Here is a 25282-nt window from a genome sequence, read left to right on the forward strand (position 1 = left end):
GTCAAATAGGGTTTAGAATTTGCTTTTGAAAAAACTTAAGAGTATTTATACAGGGTTAAATATTACTATGCCAACATTCGTATCCAAAATAAAAACGCCTACTTAGAACAAAAGAGGCAAAACTGATGGTTAACTTTTACATGTACGAGAGAGAATAATTATGATCAATGCTGCATATCTGTAATTATGTTTTTACTTTGGCCAGATCTAGAATTAGGATAATTCACAAGTTATCACGACCGGCATTTCAAATGTATCGTCTGACAAGAAATTATTTTGGAGAAAATATCGAATTCTTAAATCCCCCTTGTTTAAGACTTGCTGAGAATTGAGGGTCTACTCTAAGCAAAAACGATAATTTATGCGAAGACAGTCATTGAGAAATGTCCAAACTCAGACATTTTAAGAAACGTTTTTCCAGTTTTTCAGAATTCCTTCTAATTTCGAATGAAACAGTTTTCTACTACGCGTACTTTGGTGTCTCGGAGCAAAGTGGCTACATAGATATCAAGAGCACGCTGGTCACCATGTTTCACATGACCTTCTCCAAATTTCAGGTAAGCTCGAATTTGTGAGACACGAACTTCATTTCAAAGCTTGTTTCCCAAAATTTCCTTTAAGATTGGCTGGCAAGTTCAGATGTAAATGTTCGGCTCCATTTTGCAGCCGCTTAATTAAACCTTGTTTGACCACGTATTGTTTATGGTGACGTCAACGACGTATAACTAGAGTGAAAATCGGGAGGGGCGTACCCGGAGATTTATTTGGAAGGGTACTAAAAGACTAGCTGCAGCTTGTGTGCATCGTGCACATTTCTAAATTTCAAAGGGGAGGGAGGCACCCAGGGGCACTGACTCTCGCTAGAATGCCCCCCCCCAAGTTATGCCACTGGTTCACGTTTCGATCTACAATCCTGGACAAAATAGTTGGAACACCTCGTAAAAAAGCAGTGAAAAGATCCCCCAGCCCCGTTCAATGTTGCGGTCCTTTATTGGACCAAGACTCGGCCCAACTTACCCAATGAGAAACAACATTGGCAGGGGGTGAGGGGGAGGCATGTTCCAACGAGGTTTGTCCAGGATTGTAGGTACAGGGAGAGCTTAAAACCCAGTTCATGAACGGTAGTTTGAAGGCACTCCGTTGCATCCAGAAGGTTTAATGGTCTTAGCGACTCTTCTCCAACAGACGGCAGATCTTCGTTCATCTCGGGCGCCGTGGCAGGTGGGAGCTGCTTTCGTCGTCTTCGCCCTGGTCCTTCCAGTCTTGCTGCTGAACATGCTCATTGCCAAAATGGCGCGGACGTTTGAGAAGATCAAGGACCGTTCGCGAATGGAGTGGAAACGGCAGGTGACCAATCATGAGGCGATTTTTGTTATTACAAGATTTAATTCTTTTGTTGGGGAGATGTGAATTTTTATACTGGTTTTTTTTACCAGGCACGTCGTGGCAAAAGTGAATATGACAAATTTTCTAGATTTTTGTCAACAGAATCACCATTAGTCCAAATGTCGAATGATGAAACTCGAAATCTTTGCGCACATCCTTATTCGCTTTCAAGCATTTTTCGGGGAGGGGGTTAAATAATCCCACACCCTTGTTACAAGTCAGATATCTCTTGTAAGATTTTTGCATCATTGAATCTGGATAGATTACTAGAGTGACTAACATATTGAAAGGTTCCCTGAGTCATGGATTTGCTCCGATATGCTGCAGATGCTACAGCAGGTGGCTACTGTGGGTTCGAATTTTTAGAGAAAATCCCGAAGGAACCAAAGTAAACATCCCTCCGTTTTACCGGTAAATGCTTTTGAAACTTCTGGTCATCCATTCGAATATTGATTCATAGACCTTCTCTTATCCATTTTCTACCTTCCTGATGGCAGTGGGCGATGATCATTTTAAACATGGAGCGGTCCTTGACGCACGCCAGTCTGGACCGGTATCAGAAAGCCTACTCCACCGAGGTGAGGATGGGCCGCGCTCCGGCTGTGCGCGAGGTGTTGTCACATCAGCCGCATCGGACTTCGATGTCATGGAAGGAGCATGTGAGAGACACATCGAGACGGCACTTCGGTAGCTTCAAATGGCAGAGGAGTCTCAGGTGAGCAATCATAAATAAATTATGGTTTCGCGTGTTTTTTCCTTGTGCTTTTTGTAAACATTTTCTCCACGATCTTGGCAGCCAAAATGCTAGCAATATTATTCCGGTAATGCGTCCACCACAGGTAATGTGTCCACCACAGGAAATGAATAAGTATACCACAAAATTTAAATTGGGTATTAGACTTGGGAATCAATGGTGATTCATGCCTATAGGGCCCTCTTTAGAACCGTGTTTTCGTCTCTGTCCATGGAAAACAGGTCTTTAATTTTAAAAAATTCAGTCTTTGGCTTTGCGCGATAGAATATAGCCATCCGCTGGAATTTCCAGAGTCATGGATCAAGCAGATCTTGCGACAACATTTTCTGAAGTATACTCAACTCGAAAGCTTGTAAACGCAGATAAACCCTGTACACAAATCATTGTCTCTTCAGGGAAGAGTACTTGTCGGTTGATAACGCAGAGAAGGGCGAATCCGAGGGCTTGGCCTCCCTGGCTTCACAGGAGCAGGTGGAAGACGAGGTCGAGAAAGATGGGAGACTTTGTCGAGCTCTGCTGGTCACCAAGACATTGCCGAAGGGCAAGGCTAGAGTCACCAACGTCTGCGCTAGATGGAGGGTTAGTAGGAAAAGACAGCCATTTATTGTTCTGTTTCTTGGAATGAAATATTATTTGGTAAAAGTAACTGTCTTGCATTGGCACCTATATGAACAATCTGTGAAGAGAAGACAGCAGTGACGTCTCTAGGTTTGTTGGAGGTGGGGGTGGTAGAACTGATTATTGTCCATCAGTGACAGAATCCTCACCCCAAAGAAAGGCGGTGGTACCGGTTCTAAAGTATTTCCTCTATTGATTAAAAGCAATTGGTATCATGCTGGATGAGCAGCTTCCCCCTTCCCTTTGCTAGAGAAGTCTCTAGACGACGGTGAAGATTTTTTTCAGTCTCAGAGGTGTAACGAAAACACCGAATAAAATAGGAGCTTTCTCATGGACTTGAAAATGGCGCTGTGTGTACTTTCAATTGTAATTAACACTTCGGTTCAGAAAATGGATAACGCCTTTATGTCGATGTTTTGTGTATTCACAGGAGGCGGGGCAACAAGCGTTTGAAAGAAGAGAAGTCCTCAGTTGACCAATCAGATGAGACTACAGTAAATTGACCATGGCAACACGAGGGTTGTACACAAGTGAATGTTAATGTTTCAAACTACTTGAGAACTTCGGCTGGATTGATATGAGGCTGAAGACTGTCACTGTGACTTCTTTTACTTTTTACCAATACTTTCCTCATAAATGATAAACAGTATTGTCTCCGTTTCACGTGCCTGTCATGTTATTTTTATCATCAAGCAAGAGGTTGTAACTTCAGAAGTGAGAGTGACGAACAAAAAATCAAACCCTCAAAAAAGCTCGAGTATGAGAAGAAAAATTCATGAACATTGAACTTGCAACCAAGGAAAGTGACGAAATTCTTCTAAAACTGCGATTTCATCACATCGGCGTTATTGCTCCGGCATTGATTTTACTTTGAGTGCCACAGTTTTATAGTAAATTTTCATCGGTGGGTTATTTTGTTACTTGGTGACACATAGGTTTATCTTTATTTTTACTAGGCAAGGGATGTTCGTGTACATAGCTGTGGACGTATTGTGGCTTTTTATTTAGCTAATAATAGTGAATTAAGACGGACAAAAAGTGAGGGGGCTCTTTCGTTTCGCTGTGTCCACAGTTCCTATAAAGAAATAAAGACGTCAAAATACAAAAAACCTTCCGAAAAATCTGAAAGAATGGGGCTCTACAGAAAGTTGATGTCTCGTCGAGTCGATACATTCCAATAATAAAATTAATTAACTGGTGAAGTATTTTGAGTTACGTGAATTTCATTGTCTTTGCATGAGTGTGGTGACTCGAAGGTTGTCCTGCCCCCCATCATTTTCACGAGTGAGAACACTCCTTTTCTGGACCCCCTCCTAGGATGTACAAACTGAAAGGGGGACAAAGTTTATGTCCTGGATATTGTCATCATGTATGATATTTTGGCGAGCGTCCATGACTCCTCTTCCTCATAATGTACGGTTCGTACACTCGTGAAAATGACGAAAATGGATCCAGGCTGGTAATTTTTTTATGCTGTTGGTGAAGAGACGCAATTTTGGCGATGTCTGAATTATTTGAACAGATAGTAATTCATGCAAACTGAGGGTTTGATGAGAGGAGGATCGAACAATTTAAAAACTCCCGGGCCAGATTGACCCAGAATTGGGTCCCATTCAGAATGACCCTTTTCTGGGTCAAAAAACGACCCCCTTTTGGGTTGTTCTTTACCCTTTCTTGGTAATAATTTGACCCGGAATGGGACTGATTGACCCAGGATTTTTAGAGTGAAATACAATCCCTGGGTGCATCATCGTAACTAGTAAGTTCTCTATGTGCAATGTAAAGGTTGTGAGTTATAAAGACGATATTTTTGACAACGGGACTAGTCGGAATTATGACCTTTACTGTGTATCCGACTCGGAAGGGGTGATCCAAACCTCAGCATCGTTTCGGTTTGGAGGTCTTTTAAGCCTGTGACCTCAGGTCCTTTGGCTTATTGTAGTTGTTCGAGGCCACCGTGACGAATTTCCACTTGGTTTTAACACCGCAAGATCAAGTTAATACGAAGTTGTAATCCGTCAAATGGCACTGAACTTCCATAGCCAGCGCACTCGTAACGACTTGTGAATTAGGTACAGCTCATGATTGACTCATGACGAATTGAAACGAAAACAATACAGTGGAGTGGCTAAGGGGCGGGGTCGCAGAGCCCCGCCCCACTCAACGGGGGGCACCCCCACCGCTTTTTGCAGGTCCTATAATGGGGTGGGGCTTAATGTGGTCCTTGACCAAACTTGCCCAGAGCCTAGTATACATGTTCTCAGTGACCGACAGCTATAGTGTTGGTGAAAACTCAAAAGCCGTGCACAGCAAGTCGAGCCTATCGTCCAAAGATCTCACAACTGCGAGCTTAACCACTCGAACTTGCTTTTCACGCCGCATTTTAAGGAGAAAACAGAACCATCAATTTTTTTTAAAAACCAAATTGCATGAAGAAGCGCACTTTTCTGTACACTAAAAATTATCCATGCTTCGTCACTGGACTGTTTCTGCGTTATCATCCAAGGAAGACATGGTTCACTGCATAGGTTTCTCTGTTCAACACAGAATTTACTTACAGAAAACATTTCTGAGAAAGGGATTCATGCTTACTTACTTTTATACGCATAAACAACGCTGAATCAGCAAAGAAGAGAACATTTTAGTCCAACAAAAATCTGCCAATTTTTTTTAAGTTGTGTACAAACCAACGTAACATTGAAGCTTCTTTCTGCGATAAAAATCACATTTTGGCACATGAATGTGCAACTATTATTAGTATAAAAGCAAAAGACAGTAAAATACCCTTTGAAATATTGAAACGAAAGTCGAAAATATGGTACTGAGACCGAAGGTGCGTTTTGAACGTTTGCAGTAAAGCAAGCAGCGAGGCAGCATAAATAGTAAGGGATAGAGGGCGTCTTGTTCGACTTGTCAATCTGCACAAATGTACGCATGATGCGTGTCTAACTGTTCACCGTAAAGGTGGGGACCCGAGTTCAGAATTCCACGAAGGCCTAATGAAGTCAAGAAGGATACTGAAATCTTCAAGCGAGAAGAAAGCAGAAGAAGAACTGTTTGGTTAACGTCAGTGATGAAACGGAGACTAGGATTAGAAATGTTAAGTGGAGGACCATCCGGCCCGTGAAGCAGGTGATTTTAGGTAAATTGTTGCCTAGTTTCCGGACACGTGCTGGACAAGCAGACAAGAGGTGCTGTCATTTACATGTAGTTCAGTTCACGTACGTACAATGCATGCACGTGTACTGATGACGTAAGAACCATCTCATCATAATGTCTGACCACTGAGGAATAAAAAAACTAATCACAAAGAATTCCACAGGCCTATGGATGCCACTGATTTTTCGTGCAGTGACCTACATGTAGTAATACTAGGCCCAGTACTCATTTTTTAGTACGTCTGCCATCAGGCCATGTCTGCACATAGGACTAGTCCATGGTTTGTGTCCTTCCACCATGGTCCAAGTAACTGGGACCCGACATATCACTACTTGAGTACTTCCAGAACTGCAAGGTTTATACAAACCTTGTAGACATGGTAGATAGCCATGTATGATGTACAAACCCCCATAAACACATTTTAGCTTTTTTGATGCCAACTTACTCTTCCACCACAGCTATTTGTGCAGCCAAATTTCATACATGCCTTCTTGGGGAAGTTGGATGTCAGATGGGGAGGATTATTCACCTTATCCTCATTGAAATGGTGAAATTCTTTAGCATTTTGCCCATCCAAACTATAGAAAATCAGCCTAAATAGTCTCAATAACTGTCAGATGTGTGAGATAGATTGACCAATTGTAACACAGCTCCTATCTTTTCCTTTTGTTTTCCTAACCCCATCCAAATGAAAGCTGAGTTATGATTGGTCATTGGAATGGAAACAAATTGGACCAATCACAGCGTGGCTTTCATCTGTGGGTGACAGGAATTTGTACGTACATACATGTACGTGATAGAGCTGATAATGTTGTAGACTTGCTGAGCACTGTATTGTACTTACATTATAGAGTACTGAAGTGTGATGTTATAAATATATAAACCGGTAAATGCCATACTAATAAATGGAGTATACTCACACATGGTTCATGTGCTGATTCTCGCACTAATGCCTTTTACACACATAATTTTGTGCGTGTGATGTATTCACTTCTTTGGTATTCTATAGAGCTAAACCCGCTGCTGTATTGTACATACATGTAAAATTGTGTGTCTACATACTGAACAATGTCACGGGGGCATCTCAGTCTAAGTACTGTGGATGGTGCACAGCTGCAAGTCTACCGTCTTTCAACTCTCCCCAACCCCCTCTCCATCCTATTTGTACATACATGTATATAGCCCTGTGTACTTGTAAAGCATAAATAGCAAAAGGATGCTGTTTCAACACCAAAAAGACTTGTGACTTGCTTTTTTTTTTTTTCTAGGGTTGAGTGTTTATAATGTTGTAATTTTTTTTTGTTTCCTGTTTGTCAGAGTGTCTAGTGTATGTTTTAAATTATTATCCTGTATTCTATTTTATAATTGTTTGTCTCTGTATGTTTCTAGCTTTTTTCTTTCTGTCTTGTTACTTTGTAAATGTGCCTAGAGAGCTACCAGATAGTTATTAGGTTAACTTATTAGCAATCCGGCAGGGGCGCTTTTTTGGGGGGTTGTCATTTTATTGTATTGACCTGCGAAATAATAAAAATGAAATGAAATTGTGTTTGGACCATATTGTCTTGAAATTGGACTTGACTTGACCTGTGATCAAATGACGGGACTTGTGACTTGACCAAACGACTTGTGACTTAGCTTAGACATGCAAAAAATGACTTGTGACTCGACTTGGACTTGCAATAATTGATTTGCTACCACCTCTACACCTTAACAGATAGTAGTTGACATTTTGACTAGTCTTATATGTCCATCTTTTACCCTTTGTTCAAGGCATGTTGAAGATGGCCGAAGCAGAGACATTGGGACCAAATATTGCAGATGAAGGTGGTGTTGAGAAAGACCAAAGACAACGTGGGGATCCCTCTGAAGTCACTGATTCTAACGAAGATCAAACCAAAGATGCACTGGCGGATCAATGTGACACTGTGGAGGAGAATAACCAGCCGAAAGGCAGAGTTGATGATTCAGTGAATGATGCCAACAAGGAAGGGGAAAAGACCCATTTACATTTATGTGAACAGTGTGAGACTGGAACAAAGAAAGTGGACTTGTGCGGAGACAATGAAGACAGTGAACAGCATAATCAGGCTGACATTGTCCGCACAGCAGGATCGGGGTGCAGTAGTCCCGCCAGCAGCACAGCAGGTGTTGATCACGATCTAAGACTGCCCGTGGGATCTCCAGGGGCGTGGCCGCCCGGCGGCTACCCGGTCCACTATGTGGCTGACTCACCTCTCACGCCCACCCGGTTCCGCTCCAAGTCAGAGGCCGACACCAGCACCAACCCAGTCCACGCCCAGCCCGTGGTGGGCGGCGCCAGCAGCGTGCGGCCCAAGGAGCGCCGGGCGCACTCCACCTCCTCCGCAGTGTCACCAAACAGCACCAGCAGCAGCAGCACCGCCGAATCACCACGGGGGGAGCCAGCCGGGTCGGCCTCGGGATCGCTCTCGCTGCACGGTACGGTGACACGCCAGGGGGAAATGCTTTCATTTGTTGCCGATGACCTAATGGAGAAAATCCGTCAGAGCGGTGACCCTTTGAAAGCTAAGGATAGGGGTAAGCCACACCATGGCCCGTGCAAAATAACCCAACCAAAAACCAGAATAAAACAAATAACTCGCATTTTCAGTTCTGTTGGTTGCATGTTTTTTGCCTAATTATCTTCAGACAACATAAACAGCTTGCTCTTTGATCTAACTTTTTGTTCAGAGCCGATTCTAACTTAACTTGCAGACCCAGACTTTATGAATCGGAGCGCTTGTCACTACTTGGTTGAATTTCTGTACTTTCCTAGCTCAGAGGAAAAGCAAGTCGACTTTCCAACAACCAGTTATTCAAATCTTTTATTTGTGTATTAGCTTTGCGATAATGAGTGACTGTTGGTAATAGTCCCACTCCCCATGGATTCTGACTGCGTGACGTACATGTACACCTCCCACTGCTTGCTGTAGTTGCCTCCCACAACCAATGAAATAAAAATCTGGTGTTCCGTACATGTACTTGCATGCGAGCAGAGCATTTCCAACAACAGCAGTTGCATGAAAGTACTGTATAAAACCTACCAGCAGCAATGTCAAGGCCAATTCAACAAAATGGTTTTCTTTCCGTCCTAAATTTAGCACCTTTTTTGGGGTAATTTCATGCAGTGTCAAGTGCATCATGATACAGTTCGATCTTTCAAAACGTAGTTTTCCTAATACATTTTATATACATATATTTAAGTGCATGTATGTACAGATGGTAACGGTACATGTGCACTTGTACAGTGAGGATGTACATGTACAGAAAGGGTGTATTCACATGTACACGTACATTACATGTACATGTACATGTACAATGTAGTTGGTAACATTTTATACATGTATACTGTCAATATACATGTACTTTATGCATGTTCATGGGCTGCATAGCTTGATCTGTATCATATCTATTGCATTATAAATGGAGCCGACATGTTATTCATCCCAAGCTCCAGTGTTCCAGAATTTACTTTCAAATGACTCAACGCTGAGTGAAAATAAACATGCCCTTTTCCCTGCCTTCCTCTTTTTGTTTTCCTTTTTTTTTTCAATGAAACTTCCTGGATGTCGTGCCTTTTTCGCTGCCAATACATATACTTACATGCACAGTGAATGGATTTCTCAGATGTACATGTCCGTGTACACGAAGTATGCATAAGGTATGCATGGCTTCATGTACATGTACATTGCATTTATGCTAGTTGAAAACCTAAATTAGATGATTCCAGAGCTCGTGCCGTCACAATAGATTTAGCAAAACAGGGAGTGGACTTGCATGTAACCTGTCATCATGGAAAATGCCATTTAAAAAAAAATTTCGAAAAAGGCCACCTCCATCACTTAAAAGGGAAACGAAAAACCTGTATGAGAAACCATTTTTGTTTCTCTAGCGGCACTACATTTTCTTTTTCATTTCATCACTGACTTTGGCTTCAACAAAATTTAGTCCCCCCGAATTGGAAACCTTATGGTTCATTCATCGCGGCTTCACTTTCAACGATAGAAATCTTAAACCGTCTTAAGCCAAAACTCTGGATCATTTGATGTGGTTTTGATAGTAAATGCCAAGGGATGGTGTTAGAGCCTGAGATAAGCCGAAGCAGTGGCGTAGCCACCGGGAGGGGGCACATGCCCCCCCCCAAAAAAAAACCCCAGATGAATGGGTGTTGAGCAAGGCTAACAAAAACTTGCCCAGAAAAACCTCACCACTGAAAGTTAGTGCCCCCCATAAGATGCTGGTACCCCCTTTGTGCCTTCCCACAAGTAAAATCCTACCGGTACACGAAGCTTTGCCACTGAGCCCAAGCCCAAGTCGAAGCTGAGATTTGGAAAACCGTCTCAGTTTAACTCAGTGTCAGGCAGTTAATCACTGATCACAGTCAAGATATTTTCGTTGTGGTAAATGGGTATTTTTTTCCCCGATAGGCTTGTAGAAGTATTGTTTTGCATGGTGCACCGTACGTGTGTGGCTAGCCCCTAGCCTTGTCCATTATGTTTACATCCTCCCTCTGCTTATGTCAGTTCTCCTCATGTTTTTGTTTTGGACTGTCTTACCACCAGGAATCATGGGTAAGAAGCAGTTGTGAATGCCAGTTTGTCTTGTACTATACTAGTGTTATCATATTTGTGTGAAGGTACCGGTACGACTAACCAGTTTTAAATATTCAGCTACTTGTACATGGTGTATGTGGGATTTCCATTCCATATCATGATCATGGAGCTGTATTTTACTACACTGTACTAATTATGTATAACAGGTTTTGCCCTTACCCAACATATACTGACGGTGGTCGAGTGGTTAAGACATCTGCACTAGTAAGCAGGAGGTCGTGGGTGCGAGTCCCACCCGAGTAAGCTTATGAGGTTTTTTTCGCAAGCTCTCGGACAAGCACTGAGCATACAGTGCTTATTAATATACGTTGGGTAAGGGCAAAACCTGTTTTATATAATTAACATCTCCCCACCGCAAAAATACATCTTGAAAATACACTGTACTAGAGCATTTACATGTGCTTTTCAAAATATGGTGAATTCTTTGAGGCTGCTTTGCAATCTGAGATACCGGTACCTGTGTATGAATTGATGTTGGTGTTTGGCGGCAGGGGGGCAAAACACATGGGGGGCCATGCCCCCCCCCCATGTTTTTGGAAGGTCCTATAATCGATGGGGGCTTAGTGGATTGGCCTATTGATGGCTGATGCCTGATGATCTCACAATTGGCCCCTCCCCCCGTCCACTTTGAAAATTGTTCCATCTCTGTTGCACAGGGGCGACAGGTACGGTACATGTATGTATTTGCATTACTTTGGCATTATGATAAATACATGTTATGGAGGATTGTGGATTGCAGATGTTGTATCTTTGCATTTAAAGTGTGCAAAAAATCCAGTATTGTGGGGTTTGTGCAAAAATCATGAATGCGTCCAGCAGGCTTATATGTACATTTAGCTTGCTAGGAGTTCAGTATGGTTCCGTGTTTATTCATTGACTAATGCTGTTTGATGGTAAGGTGCATGTACATGTAGATGTCAAAATCAGACACTTCAATTTTGGTGCCAATAACGATATTTCACAATACAGTGTACCACTAAGAGGTTACCATGGAGAGGCTATTTTCCATTTTTCTATTTGGCTATTTTCCAAATGCACTGTTGGGCATCTAGAAACATCTGCAGTGAAAATTACTTGAAAATGTGTTTCAAGTTTTGTGAATCCCCAGGAAATACCGGGTATTTGATCTGATGTTGCAAACTTGTGTTTATGTTTGCATTCCTGCCAAGAATGAACAGGCCTTTTACAGTTGAGTGTTGAGAGAATTGTTTGTGAGTGCCACAGACTTTACTTGTTGGCTCGAGCCCCATCTTGCCAAGGACTGAAATTTCATCCAAACTGACTGTAAGGACAAGCCACTAAGAGTGGAATTAACTGAATCTAATTGATCAAATATAGAAATCAGTTTTAATAGAGGTGTTTCAGTCTGAGTAATTTTCCCTCTTAAGACTTGAATCCCTGGTGAAACAGCAAATGTAGACAAGTACATGTATGATGACCTTGGTAACACTATCACAAGTCATTACTGTGGTCCCCCACCAATGGCGATTGACATTTTGAAGCTATTATTCAGAACCATGACAGTCACCCAATGCAAAATCCAGCCCGTCAAAGGGGCCATCAGAAATGTCCCATGAAACATCACTAGATTCGTCTGTAAAGTGAAACTTCCCTCTGTGGCAAGTAAGGAGAGTTTTGACTGAAGTTGAATTGGCTTTAACCTGGTCAAGAAATCAAGATCACTTGTCCAAAAAGATCAGACGTTAGTTTATGATAATAGTTAGCCTATTGCCTAGGATAAAAGGCAAAAACCCTTGTTCCACTTGCTATGCTTGGTTTAAAGCTGATATCCCTTGTTTTACTTTCTGCTCAGTTTTTTACTTTATTAAACCTTTTTTGTGCTTTTTGCGCTTCTTAAGAAATCATGATCAGCCACGGTCATGAGAAGTTATGTCAAAGTATGCCACCTGTGTCATTTTACACACCGTTGGCAGACATGTTCATAGTCTGTTTTGTTTTTCCCTCCCTGACAACCCATGTTGTCCCCTGCAGGTAGCAGCACCGGTTCCTCGGCCTGCCACACGCCGTCCTCCTCCCACAGCCGCACTCCTTCCCTCAGCCCCTCGGGGATCAGCGCCAGTGCCATCCCCCCGGTGGACCCGACGGCTCTGGCGGACATCGAAAAGCACAGCAAGCGGGTGGCCGACAGCGTGGAGCTGATGATGGGCCACCTGTCCAGCACGCTACAGAACGTAGGTCACCTAACAGTTATTTGTCTGCCGTTACATGGGGTATGAGACTTCAACATCCAACGAACTCACAGCACCCGAGACGAAGCCAAGGGTGCTGTGCATTCCCAAGAGTGTGAAAACATCATATCCCTCATCACAGCAGTTAATAATTTTGTTATACCTCTTTCCTGAATTCTTTGCATTTTTTGCTTCACCTGAGGGGCCTCAAATTTAATTCAAATGATGAGCGTCACGGTCGATTGCTGCACAGAAAGACTCGGTGCATCACTGTCTTAGATTAATTGTGTTGGTCCCACATGTCTTGCTCGAAAATAACATCTTTTAAGTCTTGAAAACCATTTTTGGAGGAGAATCTGTCTGTGTTTTCAGTAGACATGATGAGAGGGATGGTGGGTGTTTTTGTGCCCTCACGCCGATATAGTCATAACACATGTAGCACTGTGAGCTCGATGTTGTCATAAGGCGTGTTTCCATTGGACTTTTTCTTCCACGGGCGCACAGAAACTTACCACGACATTCCTTAATGTCAGTCTACTGCACATTCCCACATGGACTTTTTTTACCATAATAGAGTGTTTTTTCTCTGTGTTAGGCCTAATAAGACCAGCTGATTACATTGCCTGCACTGTACAAAGCATGACAAAATCCTCAAATTCTGACCAAAAAATGACAAAATCAGACAAATTCGGCCAAATTTGTCAGACAAATATGACAAATTCGGCCATACAGGAAAAGCCCTGTACACAATGTGTGGATAGCTTTACCCGGGTACTCTTCACTGTGTGTGCATGGCACGCTGCTGTACTCTATGCATTGAGCTGGAGAATGGGAACCATACAACCATTTTTGTGTTCTCGCTGATCTCTGTGTAGGAGTAGTCTGGTTCGTAGGTTAAGCGTGGTCATGGTCAATATGCATTGTATGGGAACTATTCCCATTGGACTTTTTGGCACCCCTGCTAACTTGCTGTGGTTGTGCGGAAATCTTCCGCGACCCTTTTTGGCCTGTTAGTTTTACATCGCGATCGCGGTAAATTGACAGGGACATTAGTTTACAGTGTTTTCCCTTTACATTTAATTTTGTAATTCTACAGGAAAGTTGCGGTAAGTTAACCAAAAAAGTCCAATGGGAACACGGCAATAGAGCTTGCGAAAAACCCCAGAAGCATTACTGGGGTGGGACTCGAACCTACAACCTCGTGTTCACCAGTACAGATTGTCTTTTGCAGATGTCCGCCATAACTGTCGGTCATACACAGACATACAGAGATGCAGTGGACAAGGCTGGTGTTACCGTCGATCAAAGTGTGAAGGTAAAGCCAAAAATTGAAGTTCTTCCTGCAGCCACCTCAAGAAGAAATATCCATAACCCTACTAGGTGCAGCAAGGTGCCACTGAGGCTTTTCATTGTTGCCCCCTTTCAGAGGGAAACCTTTGTGTACGCCCTTTTGAACAAAAGAACTGTCCTGTAAGATGGCTACCACGCAAACCCTCTATTCATTCTTTACATGCTGTCACCATAGGCATGCAGAGCCTTGAACTGGCAGCTTGTACAATTGCGTCAGAATCGCTTTGTCCAATCGCACGGTATAAGAACTAACGCAGCATGCTTAAAATTACGTAAGCAACATTCTAGGGAATTACTTAACCGGCTTTGTTTGTTGTGTCAAGCTGCCAGATCGAGGCTCTGCATGCCTGTGGCGGCAGCAGGCAAAGAGTAAATAGTCCAAGATTTTGAGTTCGAGGGACCGTCTTGCATATACATGCAGCTAACAGCGACAGCTTAGCTGCTGAGACAATTGCGTCAATGAATCCTGGATCCAGTGGTGGCTGGCAGGCTGACACTTGGGGCTGGTTGGTCTGTTGGACCCTGTTACGTCGAGCAGGCATCTCACCTTGACAATAGTTGTACATTGCGTTGAGTAGGGTTTCTCGCTAAGACACAGGGGAGTGGTGGGCAGTCGCTAGGGGTGGAGTCATCAAGAAGTAGGTACATCTTGTGAAATGTTCCCATCTGTCTTAGTGATGAGAACCTCACAGCCTCATCCTGGTTTTTTTCTCCTTAGAAGATGCCGACTGAACATTAATTTTATTTTATTATTTTTTTTTAACAGTGTATGTATGCCCTTATAGCAAGGTGCGAAGAACTCAACAAAACCATGGAACCTGTGCACCGACTTGCCAATCAAATGTATCCTTTTTTAGAGAAGTACTCCTGTAGCAGTGGATGTGTGCTTTGAATGCCACTAAAAAATCACACACATGGAATTTGTATTCTGAGCCATAATTAGTTCAGGGAAGTCAACACAGTGGTTTTTTGTTGTGCTGAAAAGTATTCAAGCAGTATATGCCCAAACATAAAGAAGAGAAATGGTTCTTAGGAAATTTGCACCTCCATAGTGTTTATTGTGTGGTTTTGGGTCCTGTGTACGTTGCACTGCTGTTGGGGGGAGGGATCGAGGTGAATACCACCGGAGGGCACTGTTCATGTTTGGTAGTAATTATAGATGTTTGACTGTAGGTGGCCTCTTTGCCGACGGTATAAGTTACATAAAGTTACTGACGAGAATGAAGATTCTGCTTACAGTAACCACAGAGGGAAGGGGTAGAGGGGGGGGGTTGGCAACTCCATACTCCCCTCAGTGCCTCAGTAGGGTGTCACTTGCAATCTCATTCCAGTGTGAGTACACCTGTAGAATATTGTTACAGCTGATTCCGATGCCCTCCATAGCGTTATTCCTTAATTGGAATTCAACAGTAAATCGATCAAGCGACTACTAGAAGAAATGGAGTCAGTCTGCAAGTAATGTTCATGAACGAACATAGACTCAAAAGTTACAGTGGACTTTTTCGCACAAGAGTTTTGGAGTCCGCAGTGAGGGCATTGTCTTTTCACCTTTTTAGTTTTTAGTAGACTCACAATCCCCATTGCCCACCAATGGAACGCCAATATGAATGGCATGGTAGAATGTGAGTCAAAACCCTCTGTGTATAATATAGAAGAGTGGGAGTTGATTGACTTTTATACATGTAGCTGTGATAACACGTTTGCAGCCTCATCGCATTTGCTCCGTTGTGAAACAGTTCCCACCAAGAAGTCAAGATTATGTGCATGTAATTTATGGTCTACGTGTAATAATGCAGCGTCACCGTAAAAGCCGAACCAAATCGCATAGATAAAGCATCAAGATCATTTTGTACGTTCCCTTTCCGTCAATTTGTAATCCCAAGATGCCACAAAGTCTCGTCATGTCCACTTTTCCTGACCCACAAGTTATACCGTGGTGCAAATGGACAGTATGTAGGTGAAACATGTCGAGGGTTCCCGCTGCTTTACATTGTGCAAAGTTCTTCAAGAGGCCACGAACTCCGAAGTGGCCCTACTGACCCCTGTCTCCTCTTCACAGATCAGGCCGTAATTATTTCCGTAAAGAGAGAGGCTGGGGATGGTGGTAAACAGGTGTTCTATCCCGAGAGGTTGCAACAAGATAGCAGGCCCATGTACCGGCAACGTCAGGTGGTTTTATGGGTACCAGGTGGGGATGATAGATTCAAAGCCTTATAGGAAACTGCGTGCAGCATGTTGGCTGAGTACTTAGGGTTTGTCAACCTACCGGGTCTGGGGTTAGAATCCAGCTGCTGGTCTCCTGCTGTGACCGTGGGCAAGTCGCATGACTCCCACTTGCCTCGCTCCACCCAGGAGTATAAATCGGTACCTGTGAGGGCAAAGATGGTTAATGTGATTGACTTCAGCTTCCTCGCACAAAAACAGCAGCGTCAAACGTATACTCCTCAGGGAACTGAGAGGGTTTTCAGAATATTTCATTGGACCAGTGACGAGGGATTATAAGAATGAGGAATGTATTGATCTTAGTTTAAAGCTCTGTATGAAACCTGTTATTCTAAGCAAGCATACCCTACATGCACATGTAAACAAAGCACAACGCCACCGGTGCATCCGTGTTGGCCCGTTTGGCTACATAGTAATAGCTGACTTGATACTAGTTCTGCCCTCTTTTGTGCTAAATGCGTGATACTTCTGTGACCTGTAAGATATGATATTCATGGCCGTCCTCTCATGGCAGTTTTAAAGATTAATAGGTTGAATTTTGGCAGGAGGGAGGCAATAATTTGCACAGGGAGCTGGAATGGGAATTGGAAGATTGGCTTCAAAGACACTGTGCAATAGAATGCTTGCATAATGATCCGTGTTTTACGTAAACAGGTATTTCAATGTTTTAACTTGGAATTTTTACACTCAAATTGTGTGTAATAGTGTAGATTGTACATGTACAATGTATATAGAGGGATTTCACATTAGCGCCGTCTGCGCATATCCGCATTGAAACCGAGGCTCTCTGTGTTGAACTTCATCGCGCGCACCCGCGGATTTGACACAGTACATACAGTATCCCGTTCGTAAGTGTGACACCACTTCAGTTTAAACCACGCCCACTGCATAAGATTCACGACCATCGCTGGTACGTTAGTTAGCAGTAAATTGTCGTTATTTTTTCTTTTGATTTTACGTATCGAGTCATCCTGAAAGACTCTTCCACAAAAATGTGCAGCCTGAAAAGTCTGAATTTAACATACCTTCAGGTATTTAGTGTCTTGACTCCTTACTTTCAATCGTCTGATCGTATTAAGAATTGAAGCTGACACATACAGCCTCGTTTTCAAACGCGGAAGTGCGCAGATCAACGCTAAAAGCGTCGTATTGGGATCCCTCTATTGGATGGATATTAAATGCTTCAAGGTGCTATGCATACATATATATGGCTGTTGTGGACTGTACCTGTCTTTGATGGTTTTGGGGATGTATGGTCAAATGAGTACTTGCTACAACCAACTTGTTTAGACCGGTGGGTGTATGATTCATTGCAAATACATAAGACAAAGCTACATAAAAGTGCCACTTTATTTTATTAATACACTTTTTTTTGCATTTTTACACAATAAAAAATTTACCATTACTGTCCGGCGTCTTAAATCAAATGATCAGGTTAGTTGTGTCTACTGTATAAAAACAAAGTTCTTGCACTGCATTCATGCAAAATGTTGATGAGCTCAAAGATCTCTCTTTGTTTCTCAAAGGAAACACCACAGACTTAAACAACTGTCATGTACTCCCTGAGCAAAATCTGTGGATTAGAAAACCTACCAACAGGGACAGTTTGGTCATTTATTTCCCTTTGTTTTTTACTTTAGGTCCATTCGCTGGGCTAAAGTTTTAAAAAGGGATTCTTTACTTTACAACTCTAAAACAAGAATTACAGGTAAATGTACATGGACATTTTACTTTAAAATTTAATTTTATATAATGGGGTTCATTAAAAATACCTCAGAATTCAATTTTGGGTCACCTCTGTATGATACATAAACAATGACACCAGGGAATTTCACAGCATTGGAGAAACTGGACAGATCTTGCAATACCAAACTGTTACTGGGGGAATGCTGTCTGGGAGATAGGAAATTATAATGTCACATGGTTCCCCGCCTCATCTCCATCCCCTTCAGTCAGCAATACAGATTTATGGCCTGGTTATGGCCTCCCATTTTAGTTGTCGGATCAGTCAATACATGCATAAAAGTGCTTAAAAGTCACTTATTAGAATCTTTTTTACCGGTGCCTTCCACTTTGATTTCGTAATGAAGACTGTGGATCATTAAACTTCATGAAAATGTAATAAAATGACTTTTTTGGTTTTTTAAATGAAAAAGGTAGTTGGTGGTTTCAAACACAAAGTCCCCTGAAAGTGCTCAAACTCCCAACTACGGAATGCTATAAAAGTTCCCAACTTTTCAAGTCATCAGACATCTCAAAGCTTCGAGTCTTATAGTTGACCAGGTCCTTAGTTCGGAGGTGATGCGTTTCATTGTACATCTCCTCAAAGATGGGGTTGATGGCCTCGTCGTCCTCCTCTACCTTTGCCAGTTGCAAAAGTTCCTTTTTGTAGTCCCACTGCATCGAGTCCAACTTGTGGGCGTAATGGTGGGGGTACTTCAACTCGTGGCGCCGATACTCGTAGTCCTGCTGCGTGTCGGTGTCCATGTCGATGGTGCTGGGTAGGGTCATTGTGCCATCCAGCGCGGCCATGGCAAAGCGTACCTGGCAGCTGAACAGCTGGAAGGGGTTGATGCTCCACACCATACCCATGAAGGACAAGGACGGGAACCCAGTGTGCAGGACGTGCTTGTAGAGAGGCGAGATGCGCATCCGGTCCACGACCACCCCGCACTCCGCCGCCAGGAACGGGAAGTTGTACAGGTAGCCTGTGCACAAGATCAGCGCATCGGCCTCTGCACGCTGCCCGTCGGTGAACACGATGCTGCCATTGTCGATCGACGCGATATCCGGCACCTGCTGCAAATTACTGGGAAGCATGCTGGTAATCTCCTGTTTGTGGTGGCTGAGGTAGATTTTATCCACAAACGGGTGGAGGTCCACACAGATGTCGCAGCCAGAGGCTCCGGCACCCAAGAGGACCACTGTCTGGCCCTGGAAATCCTCTGGGTGGCGGTATTCATGACTGTGGATGACTTTCCCCGTGAACGTCTCCAAGCCAGGTATATCTGGGTAACTGGGCACTGCATACTTACTGTAAAGATGATCCACCAAAACTGAAATTACATACATGTACATCCAGTTTGTGATTTAAACACAGCTATGCCTAGTTGCTCAGTGGCAGTGAGATGTGACATACATAATTCATTCTTTTTTTGGTTTTCTCATTTCTATTTGCTTTTCTCCAGCAGACAGTCAAGATTTTTTTCCAAGTTATGTACAGTACATTGTGTGAAGTCACCAGCTTCCAGGGCTCTCTGTCTCAACTGAAAATGTGGACCTTTTATGCAAACAGAGAGAAATGGGGGCTAGAGATTAGCGACAACTCCGAGCACTCACCCGTTGCAGACCATTACTGCATCAAACACATGGACCTGCGGCACGGCGTCAGGGTCCTCTGCATTCTTCACAGTCACTTCCCATGTAGTTCTGTCGTTGCTCGTGATTGGCTTCACCAACTCGACCCTAGTCTGCAGCTGCATGTGTTCAAGAGAAGGGGTACACTGGTTTACACTCAAAAAGAGTGAGCAAGTGCTCTGGACACAACTTTGTCCCCACGATAACTTTCATTGAATGCACGTTATAGTCTCACAACTGTGATGCTTGTACATACATGTGTACGTGTACCTGCACTCACTGGTCTTGAGGAGGTGCGCAGTACTGGTGGTTGTCGCAGAAGGGGGGAGGGGTTACAGAAAGATTCAATAAGGCCTGAAAAAAGGAATTGGCTTCTCGTCCTGTCTTGCCTCATTCTCTCTGTTGTTTCCTTTTTTAGGTTTTGGTGCCATTTGCAATCCATTTGTACTGCAAGTTTAAACTTCTTGGGCAGAGTGAAAAATCCTTTCTCCAATGATCATCAACAGTATTGACAATGCAAACGAGTCTGGAAAATGCAGCCATCTTTGAAAACTCTGCCAGTTAGAAAAGGCCACCTCATAAAAAAAAAATCACATCATAAGAAAATGGACAAGAAGGTCGGGTTCTTTAATGAGCAGCACTGAAAATATTCTTGAAAAAAAAAACCACTTATAAAACATTTTCTTTATTTATACACAATCTTGTTGTATCATTTTCATTCTACTGCAAAAAAGGAATCCTAGCCTTACCTGAATATATTTATGCAAGTCAAACGTTGCAGCATATCGCTTCAGGTAACGGAGGACATCGTCGTGCTTGACAAAGGAAGTTCTCCCGCCCTCCTTGAGAGGAAGATCAGGGAACATCATGACCTCCTTGGGAAGGTTTGTTCTACAAATAAGATGAATGGCCCCTTTCAACAATGTTTCAACATAATTAAGCAGAAGCATCCCCCTCCTATCAGTTGAAAAAGAGTCAAGTTGCTTGGGAGTGTTCGGTTTGTTGGCAGTGGCGCGACCATAACGTGTCCGTTTCACAGTCGTTCATGAACCAGTGAAGTGAAGTTCCGGCCAAAGGAGCCTCTCTTGCTATGAACACTGCGCCCTCTCTTTGTCCAGCTCGGACATCCCTTGGCCCTTTGGCCTTGGACACCCCCCCCCCCACTATATGCAGAAGTATTGTCCAACTGGGTGCTCAGCGGCCACTTGAGTATCATAGAATATACTGAAAATTGGTCAGATAAGGAGCTCATTGGCCCCCTGCAAGATTTCATTTGCTACTGACAACATGCATATTTTTTGGACACCCCCAATATCCAGTAACTGAGGCTACAGGGAAATTCTTAGGGGGGGTAACATTTTTTCCTAGAAGGCACTGAAAGCAAACTTTGAAAGTGCATACATGTAGGTGCCACACATTTCAAAATTTCAATGGGGGGCACAGACTGGTTAAGAATTTAGAAAGTAGAAGAAACTGCAAACAAACAAAGGTAAACCAGTTTTTTTCAAACGGAAGGTTAAAAAACCTACAAGTGATATATGTACATGTATGTGCACAACATCAGAGTGGTGGGTTGGGGCCAAAATATACATGTGCCGCAAAGAGTTCCATATACGGACAGCATCCATATTCCCTTAAAATGTTAAAACAGCCGTCAGAAAGTGATAACAAGTCCTAGGCTAAAAGTATATGAAATCTTTCTCATACATGTACATTACCCGTACCTACATGTACAACTGTACTGTAGGATCCTTAGATTTTTCTAAGTTGCCATGGGTTGGGTAACCGGAAGCACAACCATATTTTTTTTCTGCCCTACAAAATAATTTTGCCACCTGCTCCAACTGAACATGCTGAACAGCCTACCTCAGCCGGTAGTACATGCTTGAGTGAACCGGCTGGCCATACTTGTCTGTGCCGACATCCTCCGTGTAGACCCAGGTGCCTCCGATCTGATCTGACTGCTCGTAGACCACCACCTGGAACACGTCAGGCTTCTTGGTGAGGTACCGTGCAGCGCACAGGCCCGCTGCGCCTCCACCAATTACAGCAACTCTGATCGGCATCTTCAGTGCTGCGCACATATAGGTTTGAGGGGAAATGCAAATGAACTAGGGCTGAGTCAAGTTGAATAATTGTATATATTCTATTTACATATAATTGAATGTTCAAATATTCAGCTGCACCGGTTTTTGGCAGATTTGTTGGGCGCATACATCAGTTACCTTCAAACATACTCAACACCTTGCAATATGCTTTGAAAGTGTAATTTTGTGACCAAATTGAATTTGTTCCCCTTTCTATTTTCATTGATTTTCACCTCCAAATATTCAGTTATTTGGTACTTGATCTAAATATCTATTGATATTAATATTGATCTAATATTATTTGGAACATTTAGCATGTTAAGTACAGCCCTAAAATGAACAGACATGACACATGTACATGTATATTCAAACTTGACGAGGGGGAGTCATTGTTTTCAAGTCTAGCGGGGGGTGTTTGCATAAAATGAGAACATGTCGGCCTACGTGTACTTACACGTAAGCCTTTTTCACATTTCACGTGTGCATGCTCAGAAAGGGACAGAGGGGAACAAAACACAACAACAATAATGCATAACTTTTGGCAAATGCTTCTCGCAGTTTCAATTTGTAGAGTTTACGAAAAGGAAAAACTAAATTTGTTCCCCTGTAGCTTTCTTCACTTCATCACACGAGGGCACTATAATCAAAATGGCGACGGAATGGGAAATGGACCTTTCCCATGAGATATGCAAACTAGACAGGCGTATGCGTGCTACTTTGGTTGGCAAGTGTGGCAGGGTAGGAAAGCTGTTCTAACCATAATGTGGCGCGTTGAAGGTCAATCAAAACCATTTTACAGCCTTTTTTGAAAAATGTACATTTTTCTTGAAACTACATGTATTATGTAAGTGAAGTTTTCAGTGTCCTGAAGTTGGAAAGTAACAATTTCTTATCTTAAAGTTTGGCACCCATGTCAAACTATACTAGGCCTATCTACTCATATGAGCACATAGGCCTACATGTACATGTACACGCTGTCATAGTTGCGCGTGCATAGAGATTGTATTGTAACGTCATACATTTAAGCAACTTTGCCAACCAGTGCAGTGGTAGTAATGCGCATGCCTTATGGGCAAAGGTCCATTGGCTAACCACGTTAACCATGTTAACTATGGGATTCTTATGGTGGGCATGACTTTGGACTTAGGCCTTGGCCTACACAAAGCAAAGGGGCAACTTTACCCTTCGTGATCGTGCTATTCAACAATAGTATGCTACTTCTACTTCCTGACCTGTAAGGTTTGTACAAACCTTACAGATAGCCATGTACTAACTCCCATAAACGCATTCTGGCTGTTTTGTGTAACCAAATTTCATACATGCCTTCTTGGTCATGTCGGTGAAGTTGGATGTCAGATGGGGAGGATTATTCACCTTACATCCTCATGAATAGGGTGAAATTCTTGAGCATTTGGCCCATCCACATGCCACACTACAGAAAATCAGTAGCATGTACTCTCAATTAAATGTCAGCTGTGTGATGATCGATTACCCTTCCTCTATGATAGCGTGGCCAATCGCTACAGAATCTACAAGGTAATAAATGGCAAGGTTGTCAGGCATACTGGACCATGTCTTCCCTCCCCCATGATTAGACACAAAAATCAAAGGCAAAAAACGTTACATTTCTGTTTGTCTACAACTTGGGGCCTACATACCTTTATCATTTTATGATTTGTACTTACATAAAGTCAATGGTGTTTTGGAGGCTAATTCGTGTATCTGAACTACTGAGGGCGCACTTTCCAAATTCGTGCCTTGCTAGCTTGATGGATGCAGGCCAGGAAATAAACTACCATGACAGCCAATAGACTAAGTGAAAATACCTGAACTTCGAAACATCAGGAAGAATAATTACGAGTTTTATCAGGCGTTTGAGGCACACATCAAATTAAAGCTCATTTTATCATTTTTCATTTTCTTTTTAAATTTCCATTTATTAACAAATGACTTTTGAAGATATTTTTTTTCACAGAAAGAGGCACTGGTGAAGCCCCCTGGCCATTTCGGACAAATCGATTCCTACACAGTTCTCAAAAAATAGACCGTTTTCGGGCACCAATTTCTTCGAAATCTCACCCAGACACAACCTGTCTTTTCTATAAATCCTCAAGTTCGTGGAACATAGTGCATACAAATTGTGATTGGCCGGTGCAAGAAATTTTCGGCCAACTTACTAGCTTGCACCCGGCTTACGACCACGTAACTTTGTAGATCGCAGAAGACAAAGAACGCCTACAACGTTTAGAGGAGACTTTGTAAATTGTTACGTTTGAAAAAAATCTGATCGATAAAGTAGTGCTAGATATAGATATATGAGGGCTTTGATGAAAGAAACGAGATCCGTTTAATGAGAAATGAAATAACTAATAAGTGTTGTAGAGTAGGTAGTACACAGACACCTGGTTGAGCTTTCTTTGGCTTTGACTGACCGTCCAAAAGCACATGACTATAGACTACGGGGACAGGTGTTATTGCTGTCAGCTGATAAGGACAGATGACCATCAGGGACAGTGCCCCAGTTCCAGCTTTAAAAAAAGGAGCAGCAATGGAGTTTTCTCAGCCCTAATCTCTCTGCCAGTTTAAACTCTTCTCCAATAAATGAAAATTGTTTGATAATAACACCTCTTTTCGAATTGATGCATTGGAAAGGGCAGTTTTTAAAACTTGCCCATGATTTCTTGGACAACTAAGGGCGCTGTTGCTGTGATACCATCTACAGAAGACACGTTTCAGTGCATAGGTTTATCTGGTCAGATTGTGAATCCAAAATTAACTGAACGACGAAAACATTTCAAGTTCTAAGAAAGGTTTACAAACCGTTACATGCTTGCCTATTGCTGTGTACTTTTAAAAAAAGAATCAACCGAGAAAAAAACGATGCCAACAAAATCTAAAAGAAAATCTGCAGCATTAATGTGCACAAATCAATGCAACACTGAGACTCTCTTCCTGATATGACAATACAGATGGAAATATCCATTTACATAGCAATAAAAAGACAGCAAATACCCTTCATGAGAGCGAAAACAAACAAAGGAAATGAGGTTAGCTGAGATGTAAAGGTGCATTTTGGAGGTGCGTATTTTTAATAACTGCGTTTCAGCTACCCTTTAATTCATAAGAACTTTCGGTCTAAAAAAAAAAGCAAGTGAACAATGGACGGTACCAAAAGTTGGTGGAGTACAGTTCACTCGTTATATGACTGTATCATTTGTGCCAGTCAGGTAATGATGGCCCCATTAGACAGGAAAAGAAATGATTTATTTGAACAGAGAAAAATCCCTCAAAAAATTGCAGTAACAAAAACTGGCGCTCACGTGTCATCACGCTTAACAGCGCCCTCTAGAGCTTATACGATTAAGTTTCAAATTATTTTCCGATGTGGTGAGGTGCCAACAAGTTAGGTTTGCCGTTACATTCACGTATGAACCTAACTTAGTAACTTGGGGAGTGTTATGGCGGCGACCCCTGACCAGAAACATGGTTGTGACGTAAAAGCCCCACAAAAACGAAGAACCAGAAACG

At 42.6% G+C, this 25282-nt stretch overlaps 3 protein-coding genes across 9 annotated transcripts in view; 2 read left to right on the forward strand and 1 right to left on the reverse strand.

Moving 5' to 3' along the window:
• The window catches only part of LOC110974103 (transient receptor potential cation channel subfamily V member 6-like), a 28566-nt gene extending 24603 nt beyond the window's left edge, over positions 1–3963 (forward strand). For both annotated transcript variants that reach the window (XM_022225471.2, XM_087136009.1), the window contains 5 exons: positions 457–557; positions 1186–1347; positions 1884–2101; positions 2536–2719; positions 3189–3963. In XM_022225471.2, coding sequence (XP_022081163.2) covers positions 457–557; positions 1186–1347; positions 1884–2101; positions 2536–2719; positions 3189–3233 — 710 coding nt within the window. In that variant the 3' untranslated portion in view covers positions 3234–3963. The remainder of the gene's footprint in view (positions 1–456; positions 558–1185; positions 1348–1883; positions 2102–2535; positions 2720–3188) is intronic.
• Positions 3964–5664: 1701 nt separating this feature from the next.
• On the forward strand, positions 5665–17514 carry LOC110974085 (uncharacterized). Of its 4 annotated transcripts, none has more exons than XM_022225439.2 (6): positions 5665–5949; positions 7688–8473; positions 12541–12740; positions 13969–14052; positions 14854–14930; positions 15498–17514. In XM_022225439.2, the coding sequence occupies exons 2-6, from the start codon at positions 7690–7692 to the stop codon at positions 15544–15546; spliced, it is 1194 nt and encodes a 397-aa protein (XP_022081131.2). In that variant the 5' UTR covers positions 5665–5949; positions 7688–7689; the 3' UTR covers positions 15547–17514. The 4 variants fall into 4 exon arrangements, with proteins under 4 accessions (XP_022081131.2, XP_022081128.2, XP_022081132.2 ...); XM_022225436.2 differs by having other exon boundaries at positions 5665–5900; XM_022225440.2 differs by having other exon boundaries at positions 5665–5900; positions 7688–8374.
• Positions 17515–17642: 128 nt separating this feature from the next.
• Positions 17643–23504, reverse strand: LOC110974113 (uncharacterized). Of its 3 annotated transcripts, XM_087135993.1 has the most exons (6): positions 23440–23473; positions 23129–23283; positions 21534–21741; positions 20417–20558; positions 19650–19786; positions 17643–19344 (listed from the first exon to the last, which is right to left on the reverse strand). In XM_087135993.1, the coding sequence occupies exons 3-6, from the start codon at positions 21731–21733 to the stop codon at positions 18528–18530; spliced, it is 1296 nt and encodes a 431-aa protein (XP_086992119.1). In that variant the 5' UTR covers positions 21734–21741; positions 23129–23283; positions 23440–23473; the 3' UTR covers positions 17643–18527. The 3 variants fall into 3 exon arrangements, with proteins under 3 accessions (XP_086992119.1, XP_086992120.1, XP_022081177.2); XM_087135994.1 differs by lacking the exon at positions 23129–23283 and having other exon boundaries at positions 23440–23504; XM_022225485.2 differs by lacking the exon at positions 23129–23283 and having other exon boundaries at positions 23413–23449.
• Between the last annotated feature and the right edge of the window lie 1778 nt (positions 23505–25282).

Source organism: Acanthaster planci, linkage group LG04, assembly GCF_054643075.1.
Source record: "Acanthaster planci isolate LZ-2023a linkage group LG04, COTS_SCS, whole genome shotgun sequence".
Classification (NCBI taxonomy): domain Eukaryota; kingdom Metazoa; phylum Echinodermata; class Asteroidea; order Valvatida; family Acanthasteridae; genus Acanthaster; species Acanthaster planci.